Genomic DNA, 18,288 nt, shown 5'->3' on the forward strand with positions numbered 1-18,288 from the left:
ATCTGCTATCTGTATCTTATTAGATTTGTTAGCAATATCATATGCATTTCACATACACAAATTGGATCATCTACATGCCTTCAGATTGACTCTTTTTAGACTGTGCATGCATGACTCATTGCTATCTTCTTGATATGTGCAAATTAGAAATCTTGTCTGTGTGTCTATTCCATATGTACCATATACAATATGCCATACATACAATGTTTATCAAAGTGTATCATGAAATCATTTCAACTGCAGCTCTAGAGTCATATGCTTGGGTTCAAATTTCAGCTTTACCATTTATCAGAGGTATGACCTTGGGTAAGGTACTTCCCTTATCTGTCTACTACTTACCTCAGAGAGGGATTGTGAGGACTAAATGAAATAATACATATAAATAGCTGACAGTGGTATAGATGTATAGTAAATGTGGCACATAGGGGATGTTCAGTACATTTGTATATAAATATGGAGTGTTAAATTCCAAACTGTTTCACAGCAGTACTGACAGACTGCTCTCAGATCCTGAACTAAGTGCTGCAGAAAGCCCTTTGGCTGACAAAAAGGCTCCTGGAAGTGAGCGTGCTGCTGAGAGGGCTGCAGCTGCCCAGCAGAACTCTGAAAGGACTTGCCTGGCCCCAAGGCCATCATATGTCAACATGCAGGTAATGGTAAAAAATGAGAGTCTTCCAAATGTAGGAGGTTGGGTTAGGGAATGGGAAATTCAGTGAATGGTTAACAGTAGAGCAGAATTAGGGGTTCCTTCTGCATTGTAGTCAAAATTAAATTTAAATGTATACACAATAGTTAGGAATTGGTATGCCATAAATGTTAAAAATGAAAAGCAGGAGTTAGCTTAACCAAGAAGAATTCTTTAAAATACAATATTAAAATTGACATAAAATGTTTTACGTCACTGTATCTTACACAAATGACATCACTTATCGATCACTTAAAAAAGTTTACATACATGTGAAAGCTGTTATTTTTAAGTATTACTGCCTCATGACTTAGTCTTGGGTAAATATAATATTCTTCTATCTATTTAATGGAGATGATAAATTTAGTGTCATTTAGATAGTTATAAAAATAACTAATCTGAAGCTTTAGGTTTTTGAAAGTAAATGCTAAATATTATTGATGACTATGTTAGTTGAGAGAATTTTATGATTATTTCCTAAGCAGGGATATTCTTTCTATCCATTTTTAAAGTATTAGGCTAGTTATTCAGAGTGGACTATAGATCATGAAAATTTGATTTCCATATAAACTACAGTATGAAAGGTAAAGATTTTGTACTTTGTGCTTTCAGAGATTCGTATAAACATCCTATTTCAGTATCAGAATTGCTAGGTAGACTTTCCTACTTCATAGTAAAAGATGTGTTATCCACAACCCTCCCTGAACCTCCCAAAGAAGGGCATAACTTTTCACAGAATCCTAAAAACAAGCTATCACAGGTATGTCAAAGAAATTAACTCATGGAACTAAATTATACTTTTATGATGTTAGTGAAAGCTACAGTTCGGGCCTGTTTGTCTGTTTTTTTAATCCTTCACATTTGAACATTTTTATGAGTTTTTAGATAAATGGTTTTATAAAACATTTACATTTTCTCTGGTGGATTTATTTTCAGTTCACATAAATTAAAATTTTCTTATATAAGCAATTTCTAATCCCCTATCTTATTATCCCTTTTTCTCATTTTTGTCCATCTGGTGCTTCTTTTCTGTCAGGTTTACATCTACAGTGAATCATTTTCATGTTCCTTTCTTTTGGGATGGATAAGAATGTTCTTGGTGATAGAGTTTCAACTTAAATAGATTTATTTATGTCATTAATGAAGAGCTAACTTTTAAAGTTACTAAGAACTGAATGATAATAGTCACCAAGCATTGACAGAGGGACAGATTGAAGACTTAACTGATGATTCCTGCAGCTAAAAATGATCTCTGTCTCCTGACCATTCTTGGAATGCTGTATCTCCAGCTCTCTCTTCACACTTTTCTCACTTCCTAATTTTAGTTGTTTCTTTTACCCATTCCCACTTAAGATTATATGTTTTGAGGGTCTAGACAATTTTTGATGCATTGTTATATTCTTCCACAAAGAGCAGCACAGTCTCTTTAACCAGAAGACACTCAATAAATACTTACTGAACAAGTGAATTTAAGATCTCCCCACACCTTACCAATAGACATTAATCATTACAAGTTGATTTTAATTCCCAAGGCCATTTTAGACCTAGGATTTCAAAAACATTATCAACCTGTGTTATCTAAAAACCTGGCTCTCCTGATTTACTGTCATGTTCTTGGAGTTAATCACACATCCTGGTTTGTCTGGATCAGCCCATTGACTTTTATAATTCTGGCCTAATTTTTATGTGTAGCACAATTTCACTCTCAGAAGTATCCTGTTTCAGACTGCAACATACATGGGCACCCTATATATGATGGTATAGTCCTCCTGGAGGAAGGGTCAAAAGAACTCTCCCTAGTTGGTTCTTGGCCCTCCTGGTAGTAGGCCTTTGAGACATTCTTAAGTCTTAGCTATCCCCTAAATTGGAGATCTGAGAACACTGAAGTAGCATTTGAGATGTAGCTATGTCTGGACTAATTTCTTCAAAATGCCCTGCCTTGGTCCCTACTAGACATGACTGACTGAATACTCATTTATTCAGTATGAATGGAAAGAATGAATGATGACCTCCTAGTCCTGTACAATAAAAAGTAACTAGGTTTAATTTTATTGTATTGCTTAATGTCATTACAGATCAAAGCTAGACATTAGTCATTTATCCCACTTCAAAAGCAAAGACTATGCCAATTAGGCCAAATAATTTCTTAAGTTGTCTTAACATCATCCCATTTCATGCCATCCTTTACTTAAATGAGGAGAGGATGTACAGAAACAAAGAGGCCAGTAGATAACCAGAAAGCATTTGGGAGATGCGTGTTTTGAAACTTAGCCCTAATACTTTTAGGTTATTCACTATACTTTAGCATATATTGGCCCTAGTGCATTAAATACTCACAGTAAGTAGGATATTTTTTTCTTTTGAAGGAAAATTTCTAAATCTATCACTGTCGTGTCAGAAGTAGTTAATTTATTCTAATTAATTAGTTTGAAAACATGTTGAAATGTATCAGACTTGCACTGGATTCACATTGTGGTGCAAAGCTTAGCATGTGTCCCAGGCGGATTCATGGACTATAGTCAAAACCTTTGTTCGTAATTATGGAGTGTTGGCATGACATTTGGATAGACTGGCAATAAAGATACTTTCTGTTTTATTTTCAGGCATTTGACTATGAACAAAAGAAACTATTAGCAACTAAAGGTTTGTGCTATATTAGTGATCTATATTAATATATATTAATATACATTAATATATATTAACATAATATATAATTATATATAATAATATTAATATATATATATATAATATATTTTTTTTAGTAGAGCCATAAAAGGTTTTCTAGTATTCGTGTTGAATTGAGCAATTGTACCTTCATAAAAAGAAATTTAGAATGTTTAGGTTCAAGTTGTACACATTTTGTTGAGGTTGAATGTATTTTGTTGATTAGAATAGCATGAGATCAATTAAGAAATAATGTAGCATTTTTCAATTTACTTGGTATTGAGTGTTTTATGAAGCTGTTTTAAGGCATTTTATGTTAAGAAATAATTTTCAGTGATAATTTCTTTACATTTTATCAAAGAAACAACATTCATCAACATTTTATTTAAGAAAAACATTAAAAATACCAAACATTTGTTTTATGTTCTGTTTCCCAAAGCTATGTTAAAGAAACCAGTGGTGACGGAGGTCAGAACACCCACAAATACCTGGAGTGGCCTTGGGTTTTCTAAATCCATGCCAGCTGAAACTATAAAGGAGCTGAGAAGGGCCAACCATGTGTCCTATAAGCCCACAATGACAACCACTTTTGAGGTTTGTACAGTTGTGCCCTACCCATTCTTCCTGTCTGTTCTTTCAGCAAACAAGAGAGGTACCATTCTTTATTTACATAAAGAGAAGTCGTTATGGTGATTTGTTCTAATTTCTATTCCTGTGAACATGTTGCTATCAAATTGATTCAACGTAGTATGTTACTATCTTTATATACCTTCTTTAAAAGTTGTTGATAAGCTGTTACAGAGATGTAAATTTGGATAAATGTGTTTTTGTTAGGAGGAGAAAGTGTCATAAATGATAGAGCAGGGCTGAGATTAAGCAAAGGACAGATGTACTATTCCATAAAAATATATAAAGAATCCCTTTATTTAAGAGTATCACTAGCAGGCACCAAAGGGGGAAAAAGCAAATATTCAACAAAAATAAGTTTTCAGATATGAGTTAAATATTCAGCATGTTCAGATGTGCCAGGAACACAGCAGGAAGTATCATAAACAAGAGCTCCAAAATTTTATGTTTCCCAGATGTTGGCTGCACTGCTCAGGGTGAGACTGGGAAGCTGGCATCCTTGCCACATAGGGAAAGGATCCAGCATTCCATACTTCTCAGCCAGGCTCCACGTGACTTGCTAAGCAAGGCCTTTTCAATCTGACAGTATCAGATTTTGGCTGTAAGCCTTTTGTGAGCCAGGGTGGAATTAGAGTACACACATGCATACACAATACTGGGGATAGAATGCAAACCCAAACGTGGATAAAAATGATTAATTCAAGAATCACAGTGTTCAACTAGAACACTGTAGGCTGCAAAACAATTACTGGTTAAGGGTTTCAAAATCATTAGCCATTGTAGATTGACCTTTTTTCTGCACCAATTTTCTTTGTAATAAATTAGACTGTTGAAGAAAGGCAAAAGGAAATATGCAATTTTTTCATTGTTTTTTAGTGTAAAAGAAAATACTAAAAAGAACAGTCTCATGTGAATTTCATTGTCAGACATCTATCTAGTAGCAACCTGGCAGGCTGTATATAAAGATTGAAGTTACTGTCAGCAGCTAGAACACAGGAACCATTATGAAAAATTTCGAGGTTCTATGAGGCATACTCCACTCTCTGCCATTATAGTTCTGACAGAAAATTAACATTTCCTTTTGTTGGTAGAGACCTTAAAACTGCTGTGCTACTTCTTAGGCTTTCAGTTGATACACCTATGGCCAATTTTCACACGTGCCTTTGGCAGAGTGAAGTGTTAGGTGGTTGATCGTGTTTCTCTAGTTTCAGAGATAAAATATTTTACTCAAGAAATGCTAATTCAGATGTGTGCTTAAAGACCAACACTCTGTTAGTTTGAAATGATGATCATTCTAATAATGTAGCTGTCAAGTGAAGGGGCTGTGGAATGTGACACCCACCACTAATAAGATGTTCAGCTTTGATGAGTGACTTCTCTCCTCTGTACTTGTTTTCTAATTTGAGTTAATTTGAAGATGACCTGGAAGAAACCCTCCAGTATGTAGCACAGTGTGTGGTAAGTTCTCAGTAATATTTGACAGGTACTATTCTTTCAAATTGGAGAACTTTACCCTGAAGAAGACCAACCACCTGCTGAAAGTTGAGATTATGTCCAGCTAGATAATGCTTTTTATTTCCAAAGGAATACCTTGGAGTATTATATGAACACATAATGTGCTAGTAACAATTATCGTAAATCACATAATTTGTTTGTAGTTAATAAGGTGCATTTTCATCCTCAAGCTTATTCAGTCCCTACAAGCTCCCAGTGAGGAAAGAATGGCCCTGATCAGTTAAGTGTTTTACATGAGATCATGGCAGTAGGTGTCACAGAAAAGACTTGAATTTATTTTACAAAATTTCCTTCATACTTGTCTTCCTAATGGTTTAACCCAAGAGGGTACATAGCAAAGGTGATAAGTAAATGATCTAGAACCATGTGGCCATACTTTAACAGACATAAGATTCTCTTTAGAGAGCTTGATAAAAATGAAGATACTTTCTCCAGGATCTCATTCATTAGATGGGGAGCAAAAACCAAGAATCTACATTTTCAGGAAAAGCCTAGTACAATTCTGATGCAGACACCCTTCTGGAAACACTGCTTTACAGAGATGTAACACTAGGAGGACAATGCAGAAGTTATTTCAGAACTTAAAAGACTCTTCTGCTCCAACACTTGTCAAAGGATGGATAGACCACCTTCTGTGGGCAGGGATGTGCCAGGGTCCTGACTCAGTGGCTGAGTACAGTAGCTCCTGTAGCTTTTTCTTTTGGCTATCTTGTGCTAGTCTGTTCCACCTTCCTAGTTAATATCTAGCAACCTATTCACACTGGAAGGTGGGGGAGAGGGTGTGAACACCTAGATTAGTGCATGGGCTTTCACCTCATAACCTGTTTTTGTTTATAACCCCTTCAACAATGCTGATGAAAAGATATAACCAAGATTTCTTTGGTAATAGCATTCTAGATTTTCCCTGTTGTGTAGGACTCGAACTTTTCTTCATTCATCCCAAATCCATTGAAAGGGGATGAGAGAGTCCTTTACAATAGCATGATCTGATATTATGTAGCAGTTGCTATCTGCACATGCATGCCTTTCCCTTTATTCTGCTATAGCTCAGAAGGATTAAAAACTGAGCAGTGAGGATTGTTTCTTTTGGTTAGGACATGGAGACAGGGTGGGATAGAGAAGAAAAGTAGAGAGAACTTAAAAATCTTTATTGAAGTATTGACCACCTCTCTGCTTATATATAGCACTAATATTTTGAAATTAGAAGATGACATGAAACACTTTTTTTTAACATTCTAAAGAAAACAAAACAAACCCAAATAGACAAGTAGAATGCTGATCTATGAGGAGAAGCATGTTTGTTTAGCCAGTAGGTTCTGATGGGTATGGGCCAGGGATCAAGGCTCATGGAATTTCCTGCTCTAGGAAGCTTGCTTGAGGCAAGAAGTTGATGCTCTGAGCTTCTTATTCAGATTTCTGAGAAGCTAGACTTAAGCAGTTGTTTCCAGTTTGAGGGCAGCTTTGAGAAATGAGCCTGTTCCAAAGAGCTCCTTTAGATAAGAAGCAGGCAGCTTGAGGCATTTTTTTTCCACTACTCAAAAATATGACCCAATCCACTTGGTCATATACTGAGACATGAAAGGTGGAACAAAAGGTTGCTTTGACCTGCATTATCTTTGTAACATCAACAGATCTACAAAAGCTCTGGGATTTTCCTTTTCTATTTGCCACTCATCTCTGCTACATGTTCTGTAAAGCCAATAAAAACATGCCTTGAGAACAAAGATGATTTTTAATTTCTCCACCACTAAGAGTAATGAAGTTGTCTGATTATTTTCAGTTTTACAAATCCAAGAATGGAGATGAGCTGTGCTTTGTGACACTTTGGATTAGTGAGTAGATCATGAACTAGTAGGTATCACAAGAGAACATTTTACTTAATGGTTTTAGAAATCACCATGTTTAGCCAGATCTGATATAGCTGTGTGCATTAAGTCAGCTTAGATCTTAGATGAGTGTTTTTTTTTTAATACTCAAAGAGTTTAGATGTAGAATTTTAAATATACATATAAATACTATAATAATGATCTCATTGACGTTCTGGTAATTGCCAGTTTTGAGCATGTTCTTATTTCCCTTGCTACATTGGATTCATTTTGGTTGAAGTATGATGTTAAAGATAGTTTTAACTGAAAACACCATTCTTTGGTCTCAGGAGCTTTCCTTCCCTCTGCCCCTTCCCAAAAGTCAACAAAGGGCATCCCATAGCAAAGGGAATTAGAATTATTCATAGATGTATAAAAAGGTAGGTATCTCTAGATTCAGTAATTCCGCAAATATTTATGGAGCATTTTCTGTGTTCCAGACACAATTTGAGGGATACAGTGCTTAAATACAGGTTCTTGGTTTCATGGATAGAACTTTCTTTTTGTTAGGTACAGAGATATACAAAACAAACAAGAAGCCATTAGGTAATAAAAGTCCCTGATAAATAAGCAACAGAGCCTGCTTTAGAGTGGGTAGTCATAGCAGGCCTTAATGAGCAGATGGCATTCAAGCTAAGACCTAGATGACAGGAAAGGGTCAGCTTTGTGAAGATCTAGGGAAACAGTAATAGGCTTTGATCATCCTGAAGTCAGAACCAGCTGGTAAGTTCATGGAGCAGAAGTTGGGTGGGAAGGGCAGTGGGAAGGGAACACAGAGTTAGAGAGGCAGAGGATCAGCTAGGGAGCATCTTAGCCCATGACAAAGTACTGGAAAAGCATTATCAGACTTTACACAGAAGGTATCATTTGTTCTAATTTGCTTTTAAAAAATCAGCCTAGTTGCTTTCTGGATAATGGATATTGGGGTGGGAGGCAAGAATAGAATAAAATGTTCATAAGGAGGCTGGCTATTGGCCACAGTTGTGGAGATGGCAAGAAGAAGGTAGATTTGGGGTATGTTAAGAGATTATAGAATTTGCTGATGAATTGTTTGTGGTGGGGGGAAGGAGGAATGAAGATGACTCAGAAGTTCGGCTTGAGCAACTGGGTGAGATGTAGGAATTCTGGGGCAGGAGTGTGTGTGGGTTTAGCTGGTGGGAATGGGTCGTCAACAATTAAATTTCAAGCATTCCAAGTTTAAAATGCTTACAAGGAAATTCCACAATTATAAATTTCAACAGAAAAGTCAAATCTGGAAGTAAAACGTTGAAAGTCATGGTTGTCATTAAGCTCTGAAAGAGGTTGAGATTATTTAATGAGCAAGTGTAGAGAGAGACAAGAAGGCATGTTAGGGCCAGCCCCAGGATAATGTGATATTTGGAGTGGAAAAGTGGAGGAGGATCCTGCAAGGCTACAGGAAGTGGGCAGAACACATATGGGGAGTGCTTGAAGAAAAGGGTGTTAAAGGGGGGCATGGCCAGAGATGAAGAAAAAAAAAAGGAGGGCATGGCCAGTTGTGGTTACACTGCTATGAGACTGAGTGAAGTGAATTTATGGAATTGTGAAAGATCCTCTTAGAATTCCCCAACAAACAGTGCTCACTTTGGCAGCACATATACTAATTAGAATTTAATTTATCTAACAAACAGGATACTTTGAAAACCGGGGAATCCTGAATTCAAAACTCTAGATATAGTACAAAATAGATTGCCTTTGGTTAACTAAATGAATAAATAAATGCAAATCAGTTCAAACTTTGAGATCTTTTAAATTTTTATTTGGGGGAATTAAAAATATTTCCAGGTATTTGTAATTTATTAGAAAGACCATATAATTGTTTGGATGAGGGTAACACGGAAGAAATGCCAACCCTCTCTCCACTCTGACTCTAGTAGCCTGGGAGCTGTAATCTTGTTAGAGCATTAGGTCTAGGCACACCCCCTCCCATGTGTCCTTTTTAGGTGATACAAGGCAGAGAATCTCTGCTTTACCAGATGGAAGACTTACTGTGTGGTTCTCTATAATAGGGAGGAATCTCAGTATCCATTGCTCCAAATCTTATAGGACTCAGTCTTTGTGCTGGGGGCTCTCATAATGAAGGAGGAGTGAATGAATACTGTGTATATTACCAGGTGTCCTTGGTGGCTGGAGGATAGAAGGCCTATAGACAGATGGCATGGCCTCTTCCTGAGAATCAGCAGTGGTGAACAATAGAAGTAAATGGTGGTGGTGTAACGTGCATTCTTTTCTCCTCAAAGCTCAGGACACCTACCTTATTAAATATTTCCTCATCTGGCTTTGATTGTCTACAGGGTTCATCAGTGTCCCTCTCGAGGTCCAACAGTCGTGAACACTTGGGAAGTGGAGGTGAATCTGATAACTGGAGAGACCGAAATGGAATAGGACACACAAGTCCTAGTGAATTTGCTGCTTCTATTGGCAGCCCCAAACGTAAACAGAACAAATCAAGTGAGCTTTGACTTTTCATCATACTTTTAGATGTAATCAGTCTGGAATTTGTCCATTTGATTTAGGGTGATGCTCAAATATAAACTCTGAACCCCATGCCTTCAAGTATTTGGCATCACATGCCACCTTCTCTATGAAGCCTTCCTTATTTTTCCAGGTGAAGCAGATGGTGGAGTTCTCTGTTTTCACTGCGTTTTGTCTGTGCTTTCACTTAGCACTTGTTACACTCATTCTTGTTATACCTGTGGATAATTTGAGCTCTACAAGCTAGGAACCATAGTTATCCATTCAGTAAGAACTTACAAACTGCCCGTGTGCCGAACATTGTTAGGCAGAGGCTTATTTGTTATTTCTTCCCAAATATCTAGCAGTTCTGACACAGATAGGCACTCAGTAAATGTTTGTTGAGTGAATGTATGGATGAGTCATGCTCCCACAAACATCCTGATGATAAGGAAAAGACAGGGTTGTAAAGGAGTTGAGCCAAATGAGATCAAATTAGCATCTTGGAAAATAAAGTCTGCCCAGTGGGTAGCTACTAAAGGTGAAGAGCAAGTTTTAATTTTTTAAAATGACAATATGTAGCCAGGTTGGCATAAATAGGAAGAAAAAGTTTAAAGCATACAGGTTCTGGCTTTGAACAAATGTGGTGAAGACTCAGCATGCGTCTATTGGTTTTGTCTGTAACAGCTCTCACACTTCTGGGCTGTATAAATAGGTAAGCAGACAAGAATTGACAATAGTAATCACAAGATATTCCCCTAATGGCCTTTTTCAGGGTTTTTGATGAATTTGGGATCCTGAAACATAGTTTGCAGTATTTGAAGAATACTTGAAGAAAGGCAATCTAAGTGAGTGTAGTGGACACTCAGTAGCAGTCAGTTGTTGCCATCAATTAGGTTGGTCATTTTATCAAGAGTCTCCGATTTGAAAAGGCCAGTCATGGTGTCAGCCAGCTCTAAAAAAAAAAAACACATTCCAAGTGTATTATCAGTAGTAGCCAGGAAACTTGTGTGGGCAGGGCACCTCACCACTGACAAGAGCATGGAGCTGTGAGGCAGGCTGGTGCCAGGTGCAGATCTAGGGGTGGAAATGAGCTCTGTTCTGTGGCTCAATATAAATTCGTTTTGTGCTTCTTTTTCAGTCTTTATCTCCTTTCCCTTCACTTAACACTGGATAATTAAAATTGTACAACTTAGCTGCATTGAAGTTCAGGATGAGAGTTAAGATAGGGAACTCATTAATAAAAAGGAATGATTAAGGAAAAACAGGTGTTTGGCTTTTGTGAGATGCTTTAAAAACATAAGGAGTTTAAAAGAGATTATAAAAACTATAAATAGTTATGATAAAAAGAAATATAAGGGAAATTATGTGTCATAATAAATATCACTAAGAACATTTAATTTTGAAACCCCTGTTTTTTCCCCAGTTTTACTAACATATTTGCTTAACCCAACATATGTAAAATATTATTTAAACATGTAATCAATGTAAAGACATTTTTATGAGATATTTTACATTCTTTTTTTACTAAGTTTTTAAAATCTGGTACGAATAGATCTTATAATCTTGCAGAACATTTCAATTCCCACTACCCACATTTCAGGCATTCAGTAGCCACATGTGGCCAGTGGTTACTGTATTGAAGACCACAGTTGTAGATGACTTTTCATGACATCCTTTTCAAAGTTAGCAATGTCTAGGTTTTTCTCAGAGCCTGTTAACAGGAGTTGTACCATTGTGATTCTCAGTAACTCCCTCTTCTGTTCTCCAAGTAAGTAAATTTATTGTTTAAACAGTAAATTATATGGTTAGCCTTTCAGTAGCCTTCATCTTGTCAACTCCAGTGGTTACTCCCATGTGCTCTTTGCATTCTTGCTTTGTGTCAACCTCGAGCCAATACCTCACTGGGTTGATGACTTTGGGTCTTCCCTTTAAATGGTGGAACACTCCAGGGCTCGGTCCTAGGTTCTTTCATCTACACTTTCTCCCCACAAAAGATAAAACATCTGTTTTTTAATGTATATTTTTAAATTTTTGTTTTTATTATTTTTTTATTATTTTTGAAGGAGAGAGAACGTGAATAGGGGAGGGACAGAGTGAGAGGGAGACAGAAGATCTGAAGTGGGCTCTGTGCTGACAGGCACTGTGCAGACAGCCTGACCTGGGGGCTCCACAAACTGCCAGATAATGACCTGAGCCAAAGTCCTGTGCTTAACTGACTGAGCCACTCAGGCATCCCTTAAATTTTTATTTTAGGTAGGCTCCACACCAAATGTGGGGCTTGAATTCTACCCAGAGATCAAGAGTTGCATGGTGCACAGACTGAGCCAGCCAGGCACCACTAAAACACCTATTTTTAAGAGAAAGAGAAACTTGATCAGGAAATTCCTTCCACTTGAAATATAGAAAGTATATGTACTGTCATTTGGGAAATGAAATGACCAGAGAAGGTGATTAGTGGCAAACAAAACAATCTAGAACAGGATTCTTAGATCTGGAGAATGCATTGGCCAGAGGAGATAAGATGTATCTGATTAGCTAGGTGAGCATCCTCTGCCCTCATCAACCTTGGAATCATTCCTGCAGCTGCAACTTTGGTATAAGGGGAAGAATTCCCACATGGATAAGAGCTAGTTGTTGGTCAGGGAAGTAGGGATAGCTGCAGGGCTCTACTGGGCTCTCCAAAGCAGCTCTGGGAGAGTGTTTCAAATATTCAATATTTGGTCAAGTACTTGGTATGACTCACCAGTCCATCACCCAGCAGTGAGTGTTATTGGGTCTGAGCACCACAGACAATGTGGAGAAATCTTTGCCCGCCAAATCAATGGCGGAGCCAAGGTTAAGTCTAGTTTTGCTGTCTTAGAATTTTTTTCAGTAGACAGATTCATTTCTGTCATAATCCAGAAACTCCAGCGCCATTCTTAAACTTTGCATTTGCTCTTAATTTTGGAAGCACTCTGTTTTGTGAACTCACTGCCTAATTATATTTTTGTAAGGGATGAGATTTACACGTTGCAATATCCTGCAATTCCTTTGACCACAGGAAAACACAAGTGTGGACACAGAGGGCTATCCTGCTTTCCAAAAGGAGCCTGGACTCACAGTAACTTCCCATACCTTTATTGTATCCTGGGGATCTTTCTTCCAGTTTCTCATTTAATTCATATCAATTATGAAGAGCAAATGTTTCTGAATGCTCAGGAGAATATGATTAATGATTATTAACTACAGAGGCACTGTTGGTGAATTGCTGCCTCCCAAGTGTAACATTTTAATGGCAAGAGCCTCTCTAAAGCAATAACCAGCATTTCATTAATGAAAAGCCAATGTTTCAGTAAGGAATTACATTATTTCTGCAATTACTGCTCTATTCAGTCCAACAGTGAAATCTAAAATATTTGAGTGATTAAAATTTTTAATTAAACCGTGTTGTCTCTGGGCATTTTCACTTGAAGCCTGCCTCTCCTTTGTCTTTCAGCGGAGCACTATCTCAGCAGTAGCAATTATATGGACTGCATTTCTTCACTGACAGGCAGCAATGGCTGTAACTTGAACAGCTCTTTCAAAGGCTCTGACCTCCCTGAGCTCTTTAGCAAACTGGGCCTGGGCAAATACACAGATGTCTTCCAGCAACAAGAGGTCAGTCATTATTTATTTACTTTCCTGGGCATCTTTGTTTTGGTTGTGTGTATATGACTACTTCTAGAATGAAATGGCTTACTGACCTATGGCTGTGCTTTCACTGAGCACTTATTAAAGCCTCGTAACTTGTTTCCACTGCTAAGAAAAATGTCATCTCATTTCTTATTTATTTAGTGCAACTAGTAAACACAGGTTAGCAGAAATATAGAAAATTGTGTTTCCAAAAACACACCTCCACTAGTTTTAGCTAAAATACCCAGTCGGTGTATTGATTCATGGGAACGTTTGATTCACAACTCCCCTAACAGCAAAGTCTGTATTTAAGATCATTTCAGTCTTTAATCCGTATTATCTTTATTTGTGGTTCTTAAATAACAGCATCTGAAATAAATATCCATGGTTGTTTTTGACCCCATCCTAGTCATGTTACCGAATCTGTTCTCACAAAATAGAATGTGCTTTTTATATATATTAATTTATTCATTAATTTACTGTTTGGGTTTTGCCTGAACTGAGACAGAAATAAGATGTTTTCTGAAACATCACTACCATGGATTTTGACCAAACTGATCAGCCAAATTATTATGCACTGACTTAAAGAGAAGAGCCCTGAACACGATTCTTTCTAATAATGCTGTCATTATTGCTAGGGCATAGCTAACCCAGTGCAACATAAAATTAGAACACTTCAATAAATGTATGTATTTTTCAAGTCCAGACATGGTTTTTAAGTTTCATTCCAGTTTGGCTTATTTCATGTTAGAGAACATCTGATTAAATCCATAATTCCCAAGCATGTATCTCTCAAAAAGAATCTAACGTTAGGCCTTTGTATCATAAATTTAATGTATTGCCCATGGTTCAATAACTTATTAAGTGTAATTGTTGAACTTTGTTTTTTAACACCAAACACAAAAAAAGTTTGTCATCTGTGTGTTGGATTTCAGCGTATTGATTGCATTGTCTTTTCCCGAAATCTGAATTAGTGTTCATTTAACTGAGGATTATCTAAGTTGCACTCATCAGTGTGTTAAAAAATTTCATTTACGTATTTAGCTTTGCTGGTTAGACAAGTGTAGCTGATCGAGAAGCTCAAGGACAGAAGTATTTTAATTAGTCCAGAAAAAGAAGGTTTTGAAGTAAAAGACTGGGTGTTATTCAGTGATATTCTGGATTTTTTAAAATTTATATTTATTTCTTATTTGAAGAAGCATAGAAATATATTAAATGTACTTCTTATTGAATTAATCTAAGAAGGAAGAAAACATAATATAAAGCCAGACTGCCTTTATCTAATATTTATTCACTAGAGCAGGGGTCAGCAAACTGTAGCCTGCACACCTGTCTTTGTTAATAAAGTTTTATTGAAACACAGCCACACATTCATTTACATATTGTCATATTGTCTATGGCTGTTTTTGAGCTAAAACAGCAGTGTCAAATAGTTGCAACAGAGATAGTACGGCCCACTAAACCCAAAATATTTCATCTCTGGCACTTTAAAAAGAGGGGATCCCTAAAATAAAGAATATATATTTAATAGAATTTCTAAAAGCATATCTTTAGAAATGATAAATGAAAAGGTTTTACAAGATCTGGATGTACTTTCCAAAATGAAAACAGAAAATCTCAAATTAATTTCTGTATCATTTGAATGAAAAGTATGAATTCGGTTCTGTTTCCTTCATGTAGGATATTCTCTAATACTCAAATACGACTTAAAAAGAATTTATTAAGTGAGCTTGTGGGATTTAGTTTACTATAAGCAGGTTGAAGATTTGTTTAGCCGATTTCACAGATGATATGTCTAAATACATAATTACTAACCATAACTGCCAGTTATTCACCACTGTGGTGAGCCCACTGCTTTATCTCTGTGATCATACTTCATGCCCACTACAGCCCTGCAGTGTGCAGTATGTCAGCCCTGAGTGCCCACAACTAGTAACAGCAGAGGTGGAATAGAGAGCCAAATCTCTCTGGCTTCAGAGCCTATTACCTTTCTTCAAAGGAAGGGTGGGATCCTTGGGCTTCCTCCCTTCACAATTTGTTGCTGATGCCAGAGTGTGCAATTATATACCAATATGTACTTGTAGGCCACTTTCAGAGATAACATGCTAGACCGAGCCAAGTGAATCATGGGTCTGATGTAGTCTGGGAATTCTTCTACCATTCTTATGTAGAACACAATGGAGGATAGCATTTATGGTATTATTCAGTTTCTTTTTATAGAACTACACTTAATTCAGAATCCAAAGCCAAGAAATGTTTTCTATCTTCTGGACAGGCATGTATTCTTTTACCAGTTCACAAAACATGTGGAATTTGTGTTTCCCTTTTTGCTCTGGCTGCCAGGATGCTAAGACGTAACATTTTAATCTCAACTGCAATAAATAACTGGCTTAGACTAAGTCTCCTACTAGAATCATTACTTTCATTTCACCACCTTTATTGTCTCTTGTCCCCTAGATTTGTGACACCATCATTCCTTTTTGGAAGTAGGCAGAGCATAATTAGAAAATGAAATATGTGTAGTAATGAGTTGAACTTTTAATGCACAAAAATAAGTACTTAATATATTGGTTATACATTACTTTTTCACCCACAGATCGATCTACAGACATTCCTCACTCTCACAGATCAGGATCTGAAGGAGCTGGGAATTACGACTTTTGGTGCCAGGAGGAAAATGCTGCTTGCAATCTCAGGTGAATATAAATGCTCATAGTCCTATTTTAAAATCTGAATAACCTCTGCCAGTAGCCTCAGCCACTGGGGCTGGTTCTGTCCATCAACCACTTGCTTACTATGCTGGCACCTTGTGGTTGTGGTTCTAGAGTGTTTTCCCACTAACATTGTGACAAATGCCTAGAACATCCCTACTCCTTCCTCAAGGCATTGCCTGAAAACCTGCCTTGACAATGTCGTTCTTTAAAACAGATCTCTTCAGAAAGACCGAATCAAAGTTGCCCTTTGCAGAACATAAGAATGGGGGAGAAGTTGAATTCTCCTTTCTGTGGTTGTGTTAAGCAAGTATGATTGGACTAGTGAATAATTATTCTGGATTGGCTGTCATGTTTCAAATGCATGTATCCTTGCATACCAACTAAGATAATTGCACCAGAGAAAGAATGATCCTTGGTATAGCTGGAATCTAGTAGTATTGTCTTAATGCTTTTAAGTTTTTCCCAAACTTTTAATAGAATTTGTGAGACACAGAAAGGTATGGAATCCTGAATGTAGTCACAGAATGAAGGAAAATAATGAAGGAAAATAATGTCCCAGACCACTTTTTTTGGTGCACTTACTGCATATTCTAGGTATTAGAAAATGCTTTATGTATATTTACTGAGTATCTTCCATTTATGAGGAATTGAGCTGCATGATAAGTACATAACCATGTACTTCCAAATGGTATATAGAAAAATATGACAGAAATTTTAGGGGCAAAAAATGAGGTTACTTTTTGAAGAAGTTCTGATAAAATTCATTAATGTCAATGTTATATATGTACCAGTTTCTCAAAAAGACAGAGACACCAAGGGCAGAAGCCAAGTGTCAGGTGTGGTGGGAAAATGACTTTGCCTTTTCAAAACATTGGTTTTGCAGGCTATGCCTTTGTGAAGCCAACAGTGGCATCTAACCAAGTGCAAATCCTTTCCAAACAGTATTCACTAATCAGATCAGCAAATAAAATGGAAACCACTGGTTTTCCATTTTATTTTAGCAGGAGATTGCATCCCCCTCCCAACTCCACGAGAAAATCTTATATATAGACCTAATACCTAAAGCAGATATAAGCAGAACAGCTTTGAAATAAGGGTGGAAATTCAGCCATTGGGCAGCCTGTTAGGCTCCTTCATGGATAGAATTCTACACGCATCAGTTTGATGAGTCTTCTTCCATCCTTCTTCCAACCAAGTGGTTGCATTAATGGAACTCCACAGGGAAGATGCTTTTTCTTGTTAATAAGATCAGCTTGGTAGAGTGGAAAGAGCACTGTATTCAGATAAAGAGATATGGGCTTTCCTCTGCCAAGTCATTAGTCCTTGGGTGAGTTTCCAAACCTCTTTTGGTTTTGGTTTCTTAAGCATTAAGGTGGATTGGAATAGATGATTGTGTAAGGTTACCTTCCATTTCTGAAGTCTGTCCTTCCCCATGGTATGTCATCAGATGTAGTGGAAATAAACTACATTTTTAACAGTGTATGGTTATTAGCAGTATATTCTCTTGTTCTTTCTTTTTTTACTACCTCTAGCAATAGGATAGTTTTCAACTTGTTTATAACTCAGCCTTAAAGGGCTATTTCTAGACCCAAATTAACTTTATATATGTTCACATTCTCTTATTAATTAAAAAAATAACTATTTGAAATTTAATTAGCTCACATAATCACCAAGCCTGTAGTGTTAAAATATGCTTGTGGGCCAACACATTTATACTGGGAAAGTATCTGTTCTAGAATTTGGTAATTTTTCATTAGATATTTATGGAATGTCAGAGACCATATAATGAAAATTCTTTCTTTGTGCACCCAAACTTTGTAAAGCCTCCAGCAACAGGCAGATCTCTTTAAATCATCAGGATCTTTATTCTGGAACACATTTGTGATGTATTTCAGATGGGTTTGGGGGAGTAGAGTTGGAAAGGAGGGGTTTTGAAGCTTCTTTAAATTTTTTTTTTTACTCCAGTCATCCTCTGTGTGGTTCTGTTGAGATTACATACTATTTCTTTAGACCACCTCTCTCAATGGGGTTCACAGGTCTTCTTGCTTTTAAAGGGAATTAGAGGCTTTGAATAGATGTCTTATGAATGTTC

The 18,288-nt window shown here is 36.9% G+C and overlaps 1 protein-coding gene across 4 annotated transcripts in view; it reads left to right on the top strand.

Moving 5' to 3' along the window:
• The window catches only part of BICC1 (BicC family RNA binding protein 1), a 306,509-nt gene that overhangs the window by 282,463 nt on the left and 5,758 nt on the right, over window positions 1-18,288 (top strand). For 2 of the 4 annotated variants that reach the window (XM_043596375.1, XM_043596377.1), the window contains exons 15-20: window positions 485-650; window positions 3,289-3,328; window positions 3,789-3,943; window positions 9,669-9,825; window positions 13,307-13,467; window positions 16,079-16,178. In XM_043596375.1, coding sequence (XP_043452310.1) covers window positions 485-650; window positions 3,289-3,328; window positions 3,789-3,943; window positions 9,669-9,825; window positions 13,307-13,467; window positions 16,079-16,178 — 779 coding nt within the window. The remainder of the gene's footprint in view (window positions 1-484; window positions 651-3,288; window positions 3,329-3,788; window positions 3,944-9,668; window positions 9,826-13,306; window positions 13,468-16,078; window positions 16,179-18,288) is intronic. The other 2 variants (XM_043596376.1, XM_043596378.1) reach the window with 1 other exon arrangement.

This window comes from Prionailurus bengalensis, chromosome D2, assembly GCF_016509475.1.
Source record: "Prionailurus bengalensis isolate Pbe53 chromosome D2, Fcat_Pben_1.1_paternal_pri, whole genome shotgun sequence".
Lineage (NCBI taxonomy): Eukaryota > Metazoa > Chordata > Mammalia > Carnivora > Felidae > Prionailurus > Prionailurus bengalensis.